The sequence below is a fragment of the Cynocephalus volans genome, chromosome 5, assembly GCF_027409185.1.
Source record: "Cynocephalus volans isolate mCynVol1 chromosome 5, mCynVol1.pri, whole genome shotgun sequence".
NCBI lineage: Eukaryota > Metazoa > Chordata > Mammalia > Dermoptera > Cynocephalidae > Cynocephalus > Cynocephalus volans.
The window spans coordinates 66,478,627-66,501,153 of NC_084464.1; the positions used below are offsets into that span (position 1 = coordinate 66,478,627).

Genomic DNA, 22,527 nt, shown 5'->3' on the forward strand with positions numbered 1-22,527 from the left:
ATACAACCCTTTGCCAAGAAGAGACAGCCCCGACACAGTAATTAAACAACAGTCTGGTCATGCCAAAGCCCCTGTAAGTGCACACACAAAAATGCTGACTGGGTTAAATAATGAATCCCAGTTCACCATGCCTTTCAAACCCAAAACAGCATATTTTGACGAGAGCATTAGTCAAGAGTCATATTACACAAAGGGATTCTGAACTCACTATGTCCCCAACCTATAGAGACCAAGCTATGATCAAGGTATAACTCCTTTCTGCATACTCAGGACATATACAAAAATAGTAGAAAGAATGGGGGGGAGAAAAAAGGGAATGGAAAGAAGCTAGCTAGATAAAGGGACATTAAGGTAATGTAAGCCCACAAGGCATTGCATTTATATATGTAACCAATATAAATGTATACACATACATATTACATTATATATATGAATCTATTTTACAGATATAATATATATGACATATATATATATATATATGAATGAGTCTGTTTCCATTTGTTATTTTAAAATGTTAAAGGTTGCAAGGGCAATCAGTCTATCAAACACACAGCTATACACTGAGGATTATTTGTAAGGTGTATTTAAGGGAAATGTGTATCATATAAATATGTTGCATAATTTTGTTATCTAATCAAGAGATACAACAATATTTATACTAATGAGTGAGGGTGGAATCCAAATGGGGTCTCATTCCCTCTAATGGAGATGATATGTTGGGAGCCTAAATAAAGCTGGAATAGGTCTATAGTGCATGGATCTCAGGACCTCCACTAAGCAGTTTTTCATGGGTCCAATCCAAAACCACTTCCACAGAAAAATCTGTCTTTGCCTGCAGGTTTCTCTGAGGCTGGGCTCTATGCAGTGCTGAGCAGCCTTCCACTTGTACCACGTGATTGAGCAGTTTCCCTTGTCAGCAGTTGCTTGTCCTCACCAAAATAAATATGAGGGTAATTCAAAAGGTTCATGGAAAGATTCTCATTATCTTTTAATTCTATTTTTCCACGAACTTTTTGAAGTATTCTCACATCTCCAAATTGTTTGTTACCCAGCTCCTAACAAAAGCTTCTCTGAGAGAAATTAAATTCAGGAAAAACAGCCTAGAGATAAGCTACCAATCTTTCCCTGTAATTTTCAATTTCTGTCATGCAACAAGAAGAATCACCAGGGAAGCCACAAACCTAGATTTTTATTGAAAGTATCCACTAAAATCAGTCATATAAATTATTTTGAGAACTTGTTGAGGAAACTGGAACATCATGAACTATCCCCAATGTAATATGCTATTTTTGAAGTTTCTCTGTAGGTTGCTTCAAAACACTTTTGGAAAAGGCCAAAATAAACACAAATTCAATTGCGGGGGGGGCTCTAATCTAACATGCTGTATTTAAGAACATGGGAGGGCCATGCCTGTAATCTAGCTCCTGGGTGTTCTAGGCGGAAGCTATCTTATTTTGGTCATATAATTAGATCCTATCTTCATGCTGCTTACAGAATGGAAGTAGTGATGGTAATAAATCAGCTAACATACAATCTCACTGAAAAGAAAAGCTGTAGATGTTACACACTTTCTAGTCTCGATATTCTACAAAGCTGGCTTGGAAAAAAAAATGCTTACACTTTGAGTTATCAAAAGACTCTCAAGTAAAATGTAAAGATTTCTGCTGAGATTTGCTGAATTGCCTAAAGTCTAGGTAGATCTCATCAGGGCAGCATCACTATGAGGCAATTTAGCTTGGAGAGTAGTGAGATGAGCCTTGTTTAGACTGCAGACTGTTCCATGACAGGCAAGAGATTGCCTACTAAATGCCTACTTGGGTATGTGTGTCCACGGCAATAGGGCTTGATAAGGTGCCTTTTGCCTCATATGTGACAAATTGTGTGTGCCTCATATGTGACAAAATGATTCTTGGCAACATACTGTCATAGGAGTCCAGTCATGCAGGAGATACTTAGTATGACTTTAAGATATCTATCACTTGGTAATATGGCCCTTGGAGCTATTTTTCATTCCTGGCTACAATGAACTAGATCTTCCCCCAAATTGAAGGAGGGGATGTTGTGGAGCTGGAGAAGAAACGCCGCTCTACAAAGTTGCATATATTCTGAAATAGGAAAGCTTTTAAAAATTTTGAACAATATGAAGACTTGGCTACAAAGTTTTGTACTACCCTTTGTACAAACAATCATAAATTTGTTTAGAGAGCTCAAAGATTATGTAAAAAAAGGAAAATTAATCCCATTTTTAAATTTTAAGCTAAATAATGAGACTTTCCATACTATTTGATATTATGCTAGAAACACGGCTATTCAAATTACCTCAGAGTAATTAATAGTAATAATAATAGTAATTAATAGTAATTAGAAGAAATCCATGAAACATTTTATATTTAAAATCTTTCAGTGAGTAGGCATCAGGATTTCTGCCATAAATAAATGTTTATGCTAAAATTAAAGTCAATTCTACGTAGTTTGTAAGTCTTTCTTCTGCTGAATGATTTAGATAGAATGCCATAAAATTTCCATTTTGCATTAAATAAAGTGTTCTCTAAAACTCTCTTCTACATAAATACCTTAGAGTTAGAGATATTCTTCAATGCCAATACATTAAAAAAGTAAACAAATAAGATTAATAAATACGTTGCTTATTCCAAACAGTAACATAATATACAATGGGTTAAACTTCTCTCTCTCTCTCTCTCTCTGTCTCTCTCTCTCTCTCTCTCTCTCTCTCACACACACACACACACACACACACACACACACACACACACACACACACACACACACACACACACACAAGTTGCAGGCTACATCTTGTACAGACCTAGGAGAACAACTAGGTTCACAAATCCATAAATAGCCAGAGCTACAGATTTTTCTCTGACAGTCTGGAACCCTCTCTCACCCACATTCTTGCAAAACTTTAAGCCACGTTAATTATTAAGTGACTGCTGAAATGAGGGCTTTGTAATGCCATTTCATATACATTTAAAATATAATACAACTGTAGCTGTAAATATACTCCCTGGTTTACTCATCTACACTTATAGGAGCAAGAACTTCAAAGAGTTCCATGTACATAAGGTGAAAAAAAAGGGAAACAATTTGTCTTTACACTTCAGCATGTTTCCTCTTCATAGCTCTCATGACATTGCTATTTTGACATATTTATTGTATTGTTCATTTTCCCTAAGCTCAATGGCCTTATCTGTATAATGGCTCGTTCATATATTTCTACTCTTCATTTACATTTGAGATGGCTCTAACCCTACACATAAAGTATAAAACTTAGTCAACATATATAAATTGAAAGCAATTCATTGTGTGTAAATTGAAAGCAGTTCAAAAACTTAGTTTTCTAACATTTTATTTTATTTTATTTTATTATTTTTTTTTTAAAGATGACTGGTAAGGGGATCTTAACCCTTGGCTTGGTGTTGTCAGCACCACACTCAGCGAGTGAGCGAACCGACCATCCCTATATAGGATCCGAACCCATGGCATTGGTGTTATCAGCACCACACTCTTCCGAGTGAGCCACGGGCCAGCCCTAGTTTTCTAACATTTTAAAATGGGAGTTTATATTGCATAGTATTCTATAAAACTCATGATGTAATTGATGACATATACAACATAGTCTATCCACATGAGTAACCCTGGATAGAAAGTTAAGTGGTGAGGTAAGGAGACAGTGCAGACCAGAAGACAATATTACCAAAATGTCCTAATCATGTAAGATGCCTAACAGCTTTAAAAAACACCATAAAAATCACAATTCTCTTACATAATGGGGAATGTAATATTCTCTTTCACATCGAGCTTACCCGATGTTCTTCCTGCTGTTGTCTTAGAGTCTCATATTCTAGGGCTGGGGCAGGAAGCTGAGAGATGATTCTTTGTGTTTCTGTCAGCCATGGCCAAAGTTCTTCATATGTTTCCCAGAACTGGTTAACTAGGGACTGTGCCCGTTCTAGCTGTAGATACCTCTCTGAGTTTATCTGGCAGATGGCATCATAGTTCTTCAGTACCTTGTCCAGTTTTTTCTAGAAAATAAAACAAAATGTATTTAAGGATCTGGCCAAGTAGTACATGTACTCCAGAAGGCTCTGTCCAGCACTGTTTGCCTAGTACATTGTAGGCAACCAACCGATGTATGTTAAATGACTTGATAAATAAAAGCTATTCAGATTTTAATTGTTTCTAAGTATAAAAGTTCATTTTAAATTAAAGAAGGGCCTCAAGTTTTTATGGATAAGACACTGAGCTCTTCTAGTAAGCAAAATTCTTACAAAGCCTTTGAGGTTAGAAAACAAGTCTCTCATGATTCTAGATACATTTACACTGTTTTCTGAAAAAAATAAAGACTATTTTCTGCAATGAAATGGTAAGAACTGTTGGTCAAAAAATTAATTATATATATTAGAATCAAAGTAGAACATTGTGCTATATGCTTTTATAAGGTGGTTACAGTGATTTAGCTTATGGTATATATTCACAGCAAAAACTAACAGCAGAAGATAAAGCACCACAGACCAACACAAAAATTATTTCATGACAACCTATATTTTTCATGTCAGAATCTTTGCAAAAATAATACAGATTCAACATTAAACAAGTCAGCTGCCATTGAAGCGTGTAAATAAAAGAGAAAGTATCTTTATATTGCACATTCTATTGTCTTATTGATGGTATAACCTGAGAAGCAATGCATACTCAGTAAAATGTGATCTTAGGCACAGGCATTTATATATTTTTTTACCATGGAATATTTTGCTACCAAAAGCAGTACTATCCATTAATTTCTTTACACTGCTCAGATGTCTGAATATGAATTGAACTAAATATTTTCACTTGTGGCTGGTTTTCCACCAATTTAAAGGATCATTAAAACTACATAAACTGGATGCATCTTTAATTACTCAGCTTATTTTTACCCTATATAGCATACTGTAACTTTATATGGAATGGATTTCAACATTAGAGGGAACCACATATGTTGTTTTTGTTTCAGCTCAAGAGGCCCAAATGTTCCTGAAGCATATTAACAACAGTTGACATAAATAATAATCATAATTTTTACTGATTAATACTGGAAATAACACAGATAACATTAATTGAATGCTTAATGTGTACCAGTGGACCAAGGACTCAAACCTTAATAGCTTTTACACCTACTAAAAAAGATCGTCCTCATGGGGATTCCCTTAAGGAATATTCTTTTCACTGTTACCTTGTAAGCTTGGAAAATGCCTTCCTTAAAACTATTGATTTTCCTGCTTAATAAATAGCAGCTGTGGATCAAGAAAAAGTGCTTTTCTAGGACTGAAAGCTCAACACACGCTGTTTATTCAAGAGTCTGACTACCACTCACACAGACAAGATTATACCTTCGTTGATTGCTTCTCCTCTTCACTGCACGTGGTCGTGATTTTATGTCCAGATTTAACAAGTTCATCAATAATATCCTTGTGTCTCAAAATCTCCATGGTGAATGTCTGTGATTAACCAAAATAAAGTTCAAAAAAATAGTAAGTGTGTGACTTAAATGAAAACAATTAAGCAAAGTCGTTAAAAATACCAAGTTACACTAGAGGGGTCTTAAAAAATAAATCATGCAAGCACATTTTCTAGACTTGGAGCATTCCAGCAAATAACTTAGATGGTAATTGGAAATGTATTTCTTCACCTTTTGAACCTGAAGCTGAGCAGAGGTCTGATCTTGCTCAAGCCTGATGTCACCCAGAGACATCAATTTCTTTTCTGTTTCAGTAATCCAGTATAACTCAGCATCAGCCGCTTGGTCAAACTAAACAAAAGATAAATAATTAGGTCAGCAAGTTCCTGTAACTGGTGCTAGAAAAATACCTATCTACATTTCTTCCAAATATCCTTATTACACAAGTGGAAAATCTCAGCTTATCTCTTCATGGTATCCTGAAATAATTCATGATAATGACTGAGTTATAAAGAAAGGAGAACTTTCCACAGAGTAATTAAACACAAGCTCTTAAAACACACTGGATCCATAATACCACATTAATGATCTTAGGACAGCTAGCATTGCTGTCTTCTTTTCTGGCAGTTTTAATAATTCACTCCTTAGGAGTACTATCCAAATGTAACAGCTATAAAAGTCAATAGCTAGAAACCCTCTTTTATTCATTTCATTCATCACTTTAACCCATATGATATGCAGATAGCATTCTGCTATCAAAGTACATGATTTTCAGCAAAAAGAAATATTCTGATTTGTTTATTATTTATACTGTATGTGCATATGTGTAAATATATGTTACTATGTATACAGAATATACCCCCAAATGATTCATGTATAATTTTTAAACATCTCATTTAATAATGGCAGAAAACATTTTCAAGAGCATTCTTAAATATTTTAAGATATTTTATTGTCCTGATTGTAATAGTAATTCAGTAACATGGTAGAAATTCATAAGGCACAGAAAAATATACAGAAGAAAATTAAAAACTGGAGTTAACACTGTTGGAAATTTAGTGAATTTTCTTCCAGAAGATGAGAGAGAAAAATTTGCAAATGTCTAGGATAGAATTGTAGAAATAAAATTTTTTTAAAGTAAATGCTCATTTATTATGGACATTTTCCACGTTATATTCTTTTAAATAGTACCATTGATTTTTAAATAGCATCACTGTATTCTAGCATACCTCAATATTTTCATTTAGGCCCTCTGTATTTTTCTTGCTATTATGTAAACAACCCTGCAATGAATATCTTTGTATATAAACTTCTATTGGCATCCTTGGTTAAGATTCCTAGAAGCGAGTACCAAGTCAAAGATCATGAACATTTTCAATGCCTTGCATCACATAAACCCCAAAGCCTCCCAGGCCCAAGCAGTTATCATAAATGAAGAAAGTGGGCAAGTGACACTACAACCACCAGTGATAAATGGTAAATAACAATGGCCTCAGTTGGAAGAATTAATGGGAAATGGACATGTGGGTATTCAAGTCCAGTACTACCAGAACTTCTAATTTTTCAAGAGAAGATGGAAATCCAGATGGGGGTGAGGGAATAACTAGGTGAGGGGATAGAAGGGTGGGAATAAGAAACTAGATTATAAAATAATTCTTACTTTAAAAATTCTATGGAACACTATGTGGACACATGGGAAGATAGAGTAGATGAACTTTTTAACCTGTTCCTCATGATAAGTACATCTAAAAATCCTGGGCATTATGCATAAAACATACATAAGACAACTCTGCAAAATGGACAGAAGAGGGCAGAACTGCTAGGGACGTTGGGCCTGAGAAACAACAGGTGATGAGTTCTCTGAGTTTTCTTTTTGCCTCAACTATCCCAGACTGGATACTAGAGAAACTGGCAACCTAGAAACACCAATGAGCATGGCACAGACAGAGTCACAAGTAAAGCCTACTCTCTCTAGCCAAAGGACCAGGAAAAGGGCAACCTAGCAAGACAGAAAACCTTTACACAATAACTACTCTACTACAACTAAACAGCACAGAAAAAAATACTGTGGCCCCACCCACATTCATGCCAAGACAGACCAAATGGGGAGCCTGGACTTCCACCCTCATGAGGTTATGACAAGGGGCCCAACACCTTTGTCAGGGTGATGTTAGAGAAGCCCACAGTGTCAGTGGAGACCATGAGGGGAGCCTGGTCTTCCACCCCCACCAAGCAGTACTGAGTCCCCCCAACCCCCTCGCCTCTGGAGTGGTGTCAGAGAAGACCTACTGGAGAGGATTTTCACCATCACTCGTTGCCACCATCATACCCACCCTCACTGTGGTACCAGTAGAAACCACGTGGGGAGCTGGAACTCACACTGTCACCCAACAGAAATGAGGAACGCCCCCTTTAGGTGTCAATGGAGGTTGAGCAGCGAACCTGGACTTTGGTCTCCACCTGGTAGCACCCCCAGCTTCTTCCACCAGAGCAGCACCTGAGAAAGGCCACTAAAACAGAAAGTCTAAGATCCAAGACTCACAGCATCATATAAGAACCAAGAAGATCTCAAAACGAGAAAAAGATAATCAAACACATGCCAATATCTAGATGGCCTAGATACTAGAATTACCTGACATTTTAAATCAGCCATGATGTACACAACTGAATTAAAATGTATTTTTGAATGTACACAATTGAAATAAAAAATCAGAAGGCCTCAGTAATAAAATAGAACATCTCAGCAAAGAAATAGAATACATAAAGAAGAACAAAATTTTAGAACTCAAAAATATGACTGAACTAAAATTCTCAGTGGATGAACTCAGTAAGGGGACAGAGGAAAGAATCGGTGAAATGGAAGACAGAAAAATAGAAATTACCCAGTCTGAATAACAGAAAATAGACTGGAAAAAAAAATAAATCAACAGAGCCTCAGGGACCTGTGGAACTATGATAAAAGATCTAATATTCATGTCATCAGAGTCTAAGAAGGACAGGAAAAAGAAGTTGTGGCTGAAAAACTACTTGAACATTCTTAAAATCATAGAAACTATAGGAATGGAGAACAGATTTATGATTGCCAGGAGTTAAAGATGGAATAGAAATGGGAGGAAATGGGTGTGGCTGTAAAAAGGCAACATGAGGGATTCCTGCAGTGACGGAAATATTCTATGTCTTGGTTGCATCAGTGTCAATATGCTGTTTGTAATACTGTACTATAGTTTTGCAAAATGTTAACACTGGAGACACTGAGTAAAAAGGTACAATGGATCTCTGTATAATTTTCTACAACTGCATGTGAATCTACAATTACCATGAAACAAGTTTAATTTAAAAAAAAATAAAACTCTGTTGGTAACCTCTTATCTGTAAATACCTGTTTGCATTTTCTCTTTTACATATATACTGTCAAATTGCCCTTCAGATATGACGTGCTAAGTTGTCCTCCCACAAGCAGTGTTTTGCTACAGCCCTCAGCAGAATGGGGTATACTTTATTTATTTATTTATTTATTAATACTTTATTTTTTACTATTTGTCAGGCTTATAGGCGGACTTTAATTATAAGGAAACCAATAAACCACTTGAAAAAAGTCTATCTTAATCTGGTAATAATTTTTTATGATGTTATTTAGTTTCAAATATAACTATTCATTAGCAATTATTGATCAATATAAAAAAAATAAGAAAAACATTTCATCGACTAATTGAGCAGCTTCAAATGTGGAAAAAGAATCTACATGAAAAAGAAGTAGAAGAGTCTTCTATGTGTGGATCATTAGTTTTGAAGACATATACAATAAAACTGCAGGTGCAACTTGATCATGTGATTCACTTAAAAAGTACAAGACTAAGGCAAACAGACCAGGACTTTCTACCTGAGTATAAATGCTGCAAGATATCCAAATAAAATGTAACAGTCATGAATTCTTTCTACTCCTGGTCCCTGAAAAAATAAAGTGAAACACCCTCCCTCTTGTTTGTGTCCGGGCTATAAAAAGTATGACTGTATTTACGTGCCAGTCCTAATAAAGAAAGTCAGGCTGTTAAGTGTTAATATTAGTTTTATACTATGCTTCCCCCCTTTAAAAAAAAGTATCCAACAAAAAACAGTATGATGATACCATCTAAGTTGCCAAATGGGAGGCTGAAACTCAAACACTGTTTCTTTAACCAAATTAAATATTTGTTCTGCTAAAAGAAAACAAGACTTCAAGCAAAAATTTCCCTTCTGCCATCTGAGAATTTTTAAAAATTAAATTAGCAAATATTTATTGTTAAGCAACAAATGAAATAGCCACAGGGTCTGCATTAAGCAATTTACAATAAAGCAAGGCATTTTAGGCCTATGACTCATTCAAACCAATGGTTAATGTGTATATTTCCAACAGACAATAGAAATGGCTCATTTTTACATGTGAGCAACGTGGAGAGCAACGCTACTGGACCGAATTTTAATAATTTTGTTTACTGCTCATACAAGTAGGGAAATTTGACTTCGAATACATTGTTGATAATCTTGTCATCCATATCTGCATCCTGGGAAATAATTTAAGAGGTAGCATCACCAGTGGAGTCTAACCATTAACTCTACCCACTGTAACTTCTACTATAGTGAAACTAGCATTTCAGAAATTTCCTAAACGCTAGTGCAAGACATTTTAAGTGGCTCTCCCTAAATATTACTGTAAAACATGCTCTAAAACAATACTGGCTCGCATTCTACTGAACACATTGTTGTAAGCGCTCAGTATTCAATATCTCCTTTAATACTGACAACAAATGTATAATGTAGGTATTATCATTAACTGCATTTATAGTTGAGAAAACTGAGGCAAAGAGATGTTAACTAACTTACCAAAGATTACTCAGCTAGTAAATGTTGGACCTAATTGTCTAACCAAGGTGGTGTGACGTCAGAGATGGCACTCACACTTGCCATGTTAGATTGTTTGTGTTTGTATATGGTTTGGGCTTCATGAATTCAAAACATTCATGTGATTTCATCAGACATGGCTCAAATACCACAACAGTCGATAAGAAACAGGTTTTAACTTAATATTCAAACATTTCTCCAATCTCTGACAAACTGCTTTTGTATTTTATCCAGAAGTTTCCCTTGAGTGGAAAGACAGAGTGATAAGCAAGTCTTAACTTCAAGGATATCCTTTTTACTTCCTTCCTCTTGTTGGGGATCTTATCACTTTCTTTTGATTAGCATTTCCTTCCACTTTGCTTCTCATTATTTATAACACAGCCCATATTTTCCCACCCCCAACACCTGCAGGGTCTAAACAAATTTCACTTCCGTAGGGGATGTTTCCTTCTGGTTCCTTAAAAGAAATAAACAGGTGGTAGTTTTCTCCAAAGCAGATTCTTAATGACCCAAGGAGCTGTTTGTTTTAATTGCACTCAAACCACCAACCCATGGGCCTTTATATCAGGATTATTATGGGGCCCACTTACATAAGCCAAGCAATTAGAACTGCCAAAGAGTGCTTGGGATTCCCAAACCCAGTGAGATATACATATTTTAGCAACGTCTGACAATTGCACATTTATAAGAGGCAAAGGACAATGAACTGCTCTGAGGTTTAAATAAACAATTGCAGTAGTCTGAATTCGGGATACAAGTCTGTACATCTTTTAAGCAAAAGTGCCTTTCTCCATTTCCACAGTGCTCATAGAAAGAAAGCAACAAAGATATGCTACTTTGCGTAGGTTGAAAATGCAAAAATATGTACAGTTTCTAACTCAGAAAATGGCATGTATTGTGAGAGGAAGGCTGTTTAGTCAACATCACTATTTAGTAAGCTGCCTTGCTCCACTCAGATTTTCCCTAAAAGTAATGAATGGGCCCAATTCTTTTAAGAAAGAATATCCTCTTCAGAATATCAATGCCTGCAAATCCCTAGAGTCAGATTTGGGGGTTTGCTGACTGGTATCCCTGAGTGTATATAGTACTCACTCACTTGCCCATAATTGAGGCTCCTCAATTATTTCCCAAATAATAACAAATAGGGCCCTCACCCCTATGACATCAAAATTCAATGGCACATCTTTTCAAAACTGTTATTGTCATATAGGATTCACATGAAAATCTAACCATGTCAAATCAGAACTTTTAAAAAAACTAAATTTATGCAGGGTGGTTACCAAGTACATTTTACTTAGAAGATATCTGTATGTTCCCTCCAAACTTTAATTCTTTTCCATGTTTTTCTGGACATCATTCGTGTTGTTGTTTGGAAGTCAATATATTCTGTGATACTGACCTGACACCTTACAAAGCCCTTATAGTATTGTTAAATCAAAAAGCAGGTTATAACACCATAAAAAAGGTAAATCTGTTTATAAACAATCTTACTACCTGGTAAAATATGAAATAACTTAAGGGAAATTTGCTTAGAAAACAGCACATCTAGTCATTTAAAATCTAGTTTAATTTAGTCAGCTCATTCAGTGAGAAAGCATTAAATCTACAGTTTTTTAAATTACCAAGTAATGTTCAAAGCACACATCCTCACCCGGTCACTTGTGGGTGTGGTTACATTGGGGGTATGTTGTGGGCATGTTGTGGGCAGAGGTCTGAGGAAGAGTTGCTGTTAAACAAACTGAGTATGACTAAAGGTGTATCTGAAGAGATGAACTGAGGTCAAATCATGTCCATATTTCACATGAAGAGGAGACACCAAAAGGTAGAGATAATTTCTTTATACAACATAAAACGGTACAAAATATGTGGCTAACATCCAGGTTTAAAGAGAGAGAGAAAGACAGATTTTTTGCATCACCGCCTTTTTATATTTCATGGATATATTATCATTGGGTAAAACAGAAAACAATCATTTTAGTATCAAACTGTACTCTGGTTCCAATTCCAAACATCTACAAGTGGGCAAGCTTATAAAATAATTTCAGTGATATATCAGCTCCTTTATAAATGTGAAAATTATAAGTTTGAAAACTTATCTTTTAAGTGCAAAATCTATGCCACACCAGAAAGACAGGTACCCACTTTGTTTTTAAATTTGCCTAGACAGAGAAGTTTCATGATCCTGTTAGTACTGCATTCTCATGTTCCATAGTTTGTATAGGTTGAAATATTTTCATCACACACTTCTATTTTGTTGCAACAATGGCACCTTCCTTCTGATTACTGAAGAAATTTAGAAAAAAATGGGATCATCCCTCAGGATTTTTCCTCTCTATGCAATTTATAAGGAGGCACTGCACTAAGGTAGAATGAGATCTGGATTAAATTCTAGTTGCAACTCTGCCACTTCCTAGCTGTGGGACCACAGGCAAGTTGCTTTACCCCAGGTTGCACACTGCGTGCATTCCTCCCAATTCTAAATACTTGTGTCTGTTTAGCCTTACTGGAGGTATTTCATTGGACAGAGCTGCAAGTATTTCAAAGGGATGCAGATAAAAATATAAACATGAACGGCCAGAAGATATTAATGGCATTAATGTTAGCTATATGATCTGCTGGTAGTAAGACTCTTACTGTATACATTCTCTTTCTCTCTCAAAAGGAAGGCTGGAAGGATATAGACCAAATTGTTTACACATTCTTTATGAATTTTTCTGTATTCTTTCAGAAAATCTCAAAGTTTTCTGTAAGAAATGATTTTATCAGGAAAAAACCATTAATTGTTAATTTTCCTAAAGGATATATGTTTGGGGTTCTACAAGACTTACAATGACCTGGTAACTTTTTTTTTTCTTTTTACTTTGGAAAACATCTGCAAGACCTTGAGTAGAACTGGGCTACAGTTAATGACACTGGCACATATCAGAGCTTACGAATCAATACAACCTCAACCTGTGACCTTGCCCTTATTATTGTCTCACTTTGCTGAGCTAACCAACCATAGTCAACTTCTCAAGAAGTTCTTACTCCCAAGAGTACAGAATATTTTTCTCTTGCTATTCAGAGAAGTTTTTACTGCCAGTTCTAAAATGTTCAAATAAATTGCAGCAAGAAAAAAATTCAGCATTTTTAAATAGTTGAACAACCTTCATGAATAAACACACTTATTTTTCTATAATACAAATTCCTCCAAACTTTAAAAACAGAGTCATGAAAATACATTCCTCAGAAATGAATGCCCTCCCTCACAAAAATTTCGTAGGGAGGGCTTTTGTTATCATTGTATTTCATCAGCTTTCATGATTCCAGAGCACAGTACTAAAATGAGGAGTGGAGCATTATGCTTTATAAATTACACTTTTACGGCAACATTAGAAAATTAATTTTGGATGCTCCCACAGAATCTGCTTGATTTGTGTTCCTTGCTCTTGGCTTGTATTAGTGAAAGCTTAGTCATGTACCTTCCCAAGCTCCACACTTAAAGCACACTGCGATATCTTACTAACCCCCACACAGAAAGCCTGTAATAAGAATCTGATGACTTAATGTAAATATTCAGAGACTTCAATAAAAGTTAATTGAGACATACAATAAACTTCTACTTCTAGGATTTCATTCATTGCCCACAGTTTTTAGAGGGAGCTGTGGCAAAGGGCTGGGTGCCTATAAAAATCTTGGGGTATAAACTCTGTATCAATTGCAGACAGGTCAGAAACTAACATTTTTTCCCCCTTCAGTCATCTTTGGAAAAAAACTCCACATTATCAAAAAAATTGTTTCCTTCTTAAAAAGAATACTTTCTTTTTGCCATAGCTGAATGTAAATGAACAGTTCATACTGACTTACATGGTAACTCTAAATGTTTAATCACATACAGATTATACTTAGTCAAGGCATAAAATTAATGTTATCAATATGCATATATGTAGACAAAAGCGTTTTGCTTGGAAAGCAGGGTTGATCTTGCCAGTGTCTGATTCAGTAAGGATAAATGTGTGAAACAGTGCAGCAGATGGCTCTTAATATACAGATTAGCTTTGCTGTGGCACTCAGATGTCGGAGTACCCTAGTCAAATTCCTTTCAAATCTACCCTTTCATTTTTGAAGCACAACAAATGAATAGAAACTCTAGTCTATTCAGGTAAAGCCTCTGGGAACAGCTGGAGAAAATTTATTGCTTAGACAACAAACCTCTTGTCCCTACCTGCTGTGATCTCAGAATGGCCGCATCGATCTCCTCCACCTTCTGAGTGATGGTGTCGCTCACTAATCGGTAGCGCTCATTGTCCTCGGCTACCATTTTCTCAAGTCCTTCTCTTGCCCTCCACGGTACCAGTTCCAGCAAAGCACTGCTCACTTCATTAAGAGAGTCCAATAAGGCTTTGTTGTTCTTAGCTTCCCTTTTCAGATCCTGAAAACACACAAATATGTGGGTTACACCTAAGAGTTTGATCAGGCTTTTCTTTTAATGTTCCTGGGGTTAAAGTCCTTTGCAGGCTAATAACGCAATGCTTTGCCCACTCCCTGCCAGTTTCAGTTGAGTTAATAAACTTTTGTTATTTTGAGCTATTTTGCAAAAAGTAAAGTGTTTCTTGAGAAGTTCAAAGAACAATTCATTTGTCAACATGGTGATTTTATGATCAAAATTTAATATAAATACTTAAAATTTCGGAAACAAAACCAAGCAAGTTAACATGTATTATTCTTTGCTTTTTGGGAACCCCCCTAAGTAATCAGGTAGAAGAAAAGTAAAATAAAGAGGATAGTCCAAGCCAGAATTAAATGACCTTCAAAACAAGGACACATTGGTGTTAAGTCATTTCAGCTGAATCATTACAGGTTCAGTGAGCCTGACCTCACTGACTCCCTTTCACCCACATGTGATCATACTTCAGGGATGATAAAAGCAGAGTCTGCTATCTCTGGAAAGAATGATTAGCATGACAGTATACTACTGTTGTGATATAATTAGAAAACCCATCCCCTGCTACACATCTATGTTATAGAAATATTGTTATTCCAACCAAATTACATGTGTCTTTGAAACTGAACATTTTCCTTTTTTTCTTGTTTTCATCATTCTGTCTCTTGTATAATAAACTATACTCCCAAACATAAGACTCTTGAAACATTATCAGAGACTGTTTTCATCTCCGGGCTCCTAAAAGTTTAAACAGTTGATCTGCAGCCAATTTCTGTTGGGTCCCCACCCACCAAGGCATCCTTTAGCATATCAGTAATGACACAAGACAAATATAATTTCATTCCTGCGTGAATAAGACTCCCTAAAAGATAACAAACTGATCCAAATGTATAAATCAGAGCATACTTTTTGTCTCACTTGTGCTTGGCTTGCTGCTTCTCCTTTTAGAACCTGAGTTTCATATGAAAGCAATTCCACCTCCACTTTGTCCAGCCAGGTACACAGCTCTTCGTGTGTGGAATGCAGCTGCCTTGCAAGCTGCAGCGCCTGTTCCAGAGTCTTGGCTACATCAGTGCTCAATTTAGTAATGTCTTTGTACCTTGCTTTAATGGCTTCCAATTTATCTTGAATTATTAAAACTTCATCACCTAGAATTTCAAAGGCATGTTATTTCTTATGAAAGGAAAATAGTGGGGGGGGGGGGTTCAGATATTATGTTTCACTGATTAAGTTTTCTGGGAAAAAAGGAGACATTTTTCTAAAGATGATCTGACCTAAGAGAAGCCCTTTTCTAGGTTTCAACCTTTGCGCGGATTTCTGGAAAATCTAAACATTTGTGAAAACACAAATGTAAAAACTGGAGAGGGCTACAGTGCCTTCAGTCAAGTGGAAAGCAGCACCATTGCATCTATCTGTATGGAGCTTCCAGTTTTCAAAGCACAGAGGTTAAAAACTGCCTGGTTTCACATACTGATTTCATGGCTAAAAAGCTGGGTTACCTTGGGCAAGATATTTAACCTCTCTGTGTTCTTAGTTACTCATCATTACACATCTGCACTATTCCAGGGGATCCTTACTTGCCTCTACCTCATTTTTCAGGCATACAGAGAAATTGTGTCCTGGGCTTCGGACTTCTAGTTCAAGGTTCTAGATACTATATTGAATTTCTCCAACTCATAATGAAAGGTAATTGCCACCACCACACACATATTGCTGAACTGGATATAGGTACAGTGAAATTTTCCTGCAGCCAAAGGAATCACTGAAGCAAATTAGTTTCTCTGAGTTGTCCTAAAATCTCCTCACATAGATATTAAACCAAGGATCTGTTTTCTTAGTGATTCAAGTATGGAGAAACAAAGCCTCTGTGTAGCCACAATGTGTGTCACTACAATGCAATCTATCTTTAAAAAAAAAAAACTGTCTACAACCTATGTGTTCATTTGCCTTCCACAAGTGGAAATTGAATGTAACTCTGTCATGGGCTTCCCTGACTAGCTCCTGTGCCAAAGTGCTTTATGTTATGAGTAATACACACAACTTCTATCAAGAACTCAAGTGAGATCATGAGAAAAAAAGTGAGATCATATTCTAAAAGCCCCCTTTGTTGGTCTTCAAAGTATTCTCCAGAACACTCCATTTTTGGAATGGCCCAAAAATTATAGTGTATTGTTTTTTTCCCCCATCTCCCAAATATGTTCAAAACAATGCAATATGCAGACTGCATGATTATCTGATTTGAAAGATATCTCACCTGTGGTTTGTTTAAGAAGTTCTAAACCATTTAGTAATGCCTGATCTACATTTTCTTTCCTGAGTAGGATGTCCTCTTGCAGAACCTAAAAACACAGGTACCATTTTTACATGGGGGAAAACAATTTAAAATCAGTCTTAGCATTAGAACTTTAATTTGGTATCACAGAGATACATTTGAGTAAACACCGCACATTTTCAAATATACATCATTATTCCCATGTTTATGCCTTTTCTTTTCACCACTGTGCCCCATCTCCCACATTCATCTACTATAATTCACAGTACTATCTTTTTCAGGAAATACTTAGGACCCTAGGAAAATGGGCCATGTGGAGGTATTGGTGTACTGGTCAATTATGGGTCTTTGAACACAAAAATAAAATAAAATGAAAAGTGAAAAATCAAGCAAATTGGATAAATTCCATCTCTACTTAAAAGTGACTTTGTTAAGAGTAATCTATATACACAGGCAAAGTCTTTTTTGAGTATAGCAATTCACCTAAATAATAATGAACACAAAATAATACAGAAATAAAGAAGACTGAGAAAATAATGACAAATGAAATGAAAAAAATAAAATAAATCAAAATACCCGAAGTTCAGCCTGCTGCTTCCATAGCCCCTCCATGCTGTAATCCTGGACTGACAGCTTGCTCAGTTTGTCATGCACTTCATTCAGCCAGTTCATCAGCTCAACTTCATCTTCCCCAAAAATCTTAGCATTGCATAAGGCCTGCTGGAGGAGCTCAGACCTGCTGTGACTTTTCTCTTGAATCTCAAGGTACCACACTTGAGAGAAGTCTAATTTACTCTGCACCATATCTTTATCCTCCCTGGAGCTCAAAACCTTTAAGGATTGGCCAATGCTAACAGCCTGATGTAAATGTTTATTGTGATTGATGATGTCATCTTCTAAGGCCTAAATAAAGTTTAAAAAAAGAAAGAAGACAAACAAAAAGGATGGACAAATAAAAATGAAAACATAAACAGAACTAAAAGATGACATCTGAAATGGATTTAGTTTGCAATTATGTATCACGTGACAACAGCACATAACTCAAACTTACGTTACAAAACCACAAAATAAAACCTGAGCCTTACTAACGTGTGATTTGTATCTTACTTTGTGCTGTGCAATTTGTTCCTCAAGTTTAGATGCTTGGGTTCCTATGGGTTCACAATTCGCGAGCCTCTTTTCTATGGTGGTAAGCCATTCATTCAGTGGTTCTAAGGTTTCATGAAATTGCTGTGCTACCACCGAGATACCTTCCAACTGACGATTCCTATAAATGTGCCAAGATAAAGGTCATTTAGGGATGAAGAATGTTTGAAATATTCAACAAAAATCTTTAGTCATGCTCCTGCATTCTATTCTAAACATTTTTTTGGTAGAAATCATCTAAAGGTAAAATTTAAGTCTCTGTCATTTAAAGGACATGTTAAAACAGTTCTTCTGTTAAATAAAATTAAAGTTGAACAACAAACCAACTTCAAATGCCTGATCTCATGAAAGTCTTAAGTAATCTTAGGCAATAAGACTTCCAATAATTATAGGCATAATAGTAAGAGTACTGTTATAAGGACAACAACAGCAGCAATAATGATGACAATAATAGGTGGTATTTTACTGAACACACACTCTAAGCCAGACCCTATTTTAAGTGCTTTATATATTAATTTCAATTGGAGCACTAGTTACTGAGATTGCTTTTAAAACCATTGCTTCAAATGGTCAAAACTGGATTCAAATTTTGAAGAACATATATAGCACAAACTATATACACATATATTTTAAAATATTTTCAGTTGAAATACTTTTGATCCTAAAAAATAAATAAAATTACTATTTTTTTTTAACTTTTGGAGTATCACTATTTATGACTCTTTTTGTCTAAATTCAAATATCCAATCATCTAGAATCAGTGCAAATAGTGATTTTGTGATTGTGTTTAATTTGCTATGATTTAAACTGTGAGCAATAAATCTGGGTGTGAATCAAAATTATTACCAATATCCCTACATTTAATGTCACTGTGAGGAATGTTTTTGGAAAAGAAGACAAGTTATGGTAGTAAAGCAGAGATCTAGACATTCATTCACTTATTTTTTTATAAATTACTGACAGTATCTCTCACGGCAGCCAGGGCACAACATCCTGGGACATTACACAGAAAGGTTAATCTGTTGTCACCTAGCAAAGGACAACATGAGACTTTTAGCCTCCTTAGGAACAGTGCATTCTATAGTCCTAAAACCATAATTAATTCTACTCCATAATTCAAGATCAGACAAATCCTCTCTTCACCTCTAGCTCCAAAGAAGGTAGGAATTTATGGAACACACTCATTCAGTTCGGTGGTTCATCTATTTTCAATCCAACCAACCTAAGTGGCTACTCTTCAATGAAGCTACTATTTAACACTGGTCAATGTGATGTCTATGCAGAGAGTGAAGAAATATTGGTTGGGATTTGGTATAAGAAAAATGTTGAAAGCAAAGGCCCAGTGGAGCCGCGCACTGGGCTTCCTGGACTTCATGAAGTTATAGCATGCTTCCACATGCTTTGTTTCCTAGCTAACTCCAACTCTCCCTTAAAATGTAGCCTGGCTGTCACTTCCCTGCCCCAAGACTGGGTTTTTTCTATTATACGCTCCCACAGCACCCTGTATTTTTGCTTTGAAACATCACATTTGTCACCACTTTTCGATGGCTATAAAACCTACTAGATTGTACCCTGTCTGAGGGCAGAGGTGATCTCTCCAGCTCACCCATGTAAACCAAGGCCCAGCTCTGTGCCTCCTGAATGATAAGCAGGCAATAGCTACAAAATAAACAAAAGAAGGAATCGCCCTCAAGGAAAATGCTTTTCTTGAAAGAGTTGGAACATAGCTGGTGACTACAAGACATAACCATTAGAGGAATGAGGAGAAAAGGCTTCACAGTCCCGGCTACCTATGCTCACAGACATGATAAACATAGGAAAATAATGATTTGAAGAAAGGTATTACCAAAACACAGAATATCAGCATAAAGGCAATTGCTACTCTTCCCCCCCAAAATTTGGAAATATTTAAGTTACCTTGTTTCAGCTTTATTAAGCAATGCCTCCCATCTGCTATCCAAGAGACTCAGCTGTTTCAAAATCTTCACTTTATCTGCAGGTTCTGCTGTTGCAGCTATTTTTTCTCCTTCTCGTTTGATTACCTCCACCGTAGATTTGCGGTCATCTAACAATCTTTGGAGAAGCTTGAGACAAAACATTAAATGTCAAAAAGAGGCAAGGGAATACTTGTATAAACATAAAGTAAAATGTATTCTAAATGCATTTGATGTGTGACAAAAATATGTATTTTGTATGGATGCACATACACAAGGACCTGAGAAGTGGAATTTTAAAAGGTAATTCGTTTTGCTTAATGATTCATTATCATTGTGTCAGATACTGTAGTAGGGGTTTTTCATAGTAGACAAAACTAATATTTATAATGCCACTAAACTCTTCATCATTATTTTTTTAATATAAAGTAATAGGGTAGAAGGAGCTACTTAGGGTAACCCCACTAAATCACGGGAAAACTGCAAAATCTCCATTATAATGAGATGGGAATGCCCTAAACATTCAATAACTATCTGCTGAGATAAAAAAAGATTACTATACATATTACTGTTTTCAAAACCCTTTCCCATATGAAACAATCCATTATAGACAAGGAAGTTAAGACAGACCAAGTTTGCAAGTTAGCAAAGCTAAAACTAGAGGCTCTTGTTCCCTTTGCAAGGTGGAACTAGCCCCTAACAATCCTTCATGAGGATGAAAACTAAAAAAGAGCCATTAAATATCATCCCCAAATGGAAGACAGGGTAGAACATGTCAGAAATCTCCAGAGCCAGCTAAATAAGACTAATATTTCAGGATTTAGCAGCAGAAACAAAATTTGATTTAATTCTAACAAAACATTTCAAGATGCCTGGAATGGAATGTTTAATATAGGAGCCAGAACTCAGGATTACCTTGCTCAAATTTAATCAAAGCAAATTGTTCATGAGCAACTGCTATGAACAGGCACTGTGTTAACAGCAATGAGGAAGGCACCAATGTATAAAACATTAAATACTTCATTGCTTCCTTACTATGATCCTGACCAATAGTTAAGGATTAAAGATTCCATAGTTATCAAGAAGGAAAAAGCTAGAAGAAGCTGAGGGCACTTCAAAAAGTTCATGGAAAAACAGAATTAAAAGATAATCCAAATCTTCCCATGAACTTTTTGACGACCCTTCTTATTTTGACCTCAAGAGCACCAAGATAGGAGGCAAAAGAAACGTGTTTAAATAAGAAGAAACACAAACTCTCTTGACATAGCTTAGAGTCATTACGTAATCAAAGTACAACAGGTAGTTTAGGCAGCAAGGAGAACTAATTATGTGAATTACTTTTGATCAACTTTAATAGCAAAGCCTCTAGCAATTAAGAAAGCAAAATCAACAAATAGGTTTTGTTAGCTAAGAATTGTTAATTAACTGTGGGAGAATAAATTGTGAAAGGCAACAGTTATATGACTATTATTCAAAAACCATATAAATGCAATGTGTTTCCAGTTATGTTTCTTTAACCCTTACCTGTAAATCTATTTCTAATGGGTATAATTTCCCAATATGCTAAATTTTTCAAAATTTTTAGGGAGATAGCATTAAATGTAGAGATTAAAGTAAGCAGTAAGTTTTAAATTAAAGCAAATTTCTGAGGCCAAACATGGAAGCTCTTTTGGTTTTTTAAAATTTTTAATTCACAAATAACAACTGTATATATTTATGAGGTGCAATGTGATGTTTTGATATATGTATATATAGTGGAATGATTAAGTCAAGCTAATTACATATCCATCACCTCATCTACCTTTTTTTGTAGTGAGAACCTTTAAAATCTACTTTTAGCAATTCTGAAATATACATTATTATTAACTATGCTACATGAAATAAACCCAGCACAGAAAGATAAATTAACACTTTTACATTAAAACTTTTAATATAAAACTTTTTAATTTAATATTTAATTAATTTAAGTAATTAACTTAAGTAATTAAAGTAATCCACTCCCTTCTTTTTAAAGTTCCACACAGGAGAAACTTTACCAATATGCTGTGTACTAGCACATGTCATCTCAAGTCACGACTGACATGACTACTATTAAAAAAGTCATTAAATTCTTCATAACTGACCACCATCATCGGGAGCACAAAAACTGTACGTGTGGTGCCAAATAAGTATCATCCCTCTAAAGATCATGTTTTCCCAACTTGGTCCTTTCTTAATGTCAAAAGACACAATGCCACATTCCACAGCATATATGAATCAAATAGTTGCCTCTTTGGTAATAAGCTGAACCATAAGAAACTGCCTGCAAGATTTAATCCACAAAAATGGCACTTTCATCTGGATCAACCTAATATATAAGGAAACGATGATATTTCTGTCCAAATGTCACCTTGTCAGTGAAGCCTTCCTTGACAAC

The 22,527-nt window shown here is 35.7% G+C and overlaps 1 protein-coding gene across 6 annotated transcripts in view; it reads right to left on the reverse strand.

Moving 5' to 3' along the window:
• DST (dystonin) overlaps positions 1–22,527 on the reverse strand; it is a 424,928-nt gene that overhangs the window by 54,196 nt on the left and 348,205 nt on the right. For all 6 annotated transcript variants that reach the window (XM_063097801.1, XM_063097800.1, XM_063097799.1 and 3 more), the window contains 9 exons: positions 20,095–20,261; positions 18,139–18,298; positions 17,608–17,934; positions 17,014–17,098; positions 15,666–15,907; positions 14,541–14,747; positions 5,690–5,809; positions 5,391–5,498; positions 3,828–4,046 (listed from right to left, as the gene is read on the reverse strand). In XM_063097801.1, coding sequence (XP_062953871.1) covers positions 3,828–4,046; positions 5,391–5,498; positions 5,690–5,809; positions 14,541–14,747; positions 15,666–15,907; positions 17,014–17,098; positions 17,608–17,934; positions 18,139–18,298; positions 20,095–20,261 — 1,635 coding nt within the window. The remainder of the gene's footprint in view (positions 1–3,827; positions 4,047–5,390; positions 5,499–5,689; positions 5,810–14,540; positions 14,748–15,665; positions 15,908–17,013; positions 17,099–17,607; positions 17,935–18,138; positions 18,299–20,094; positions 20,262–22,527) is intronic.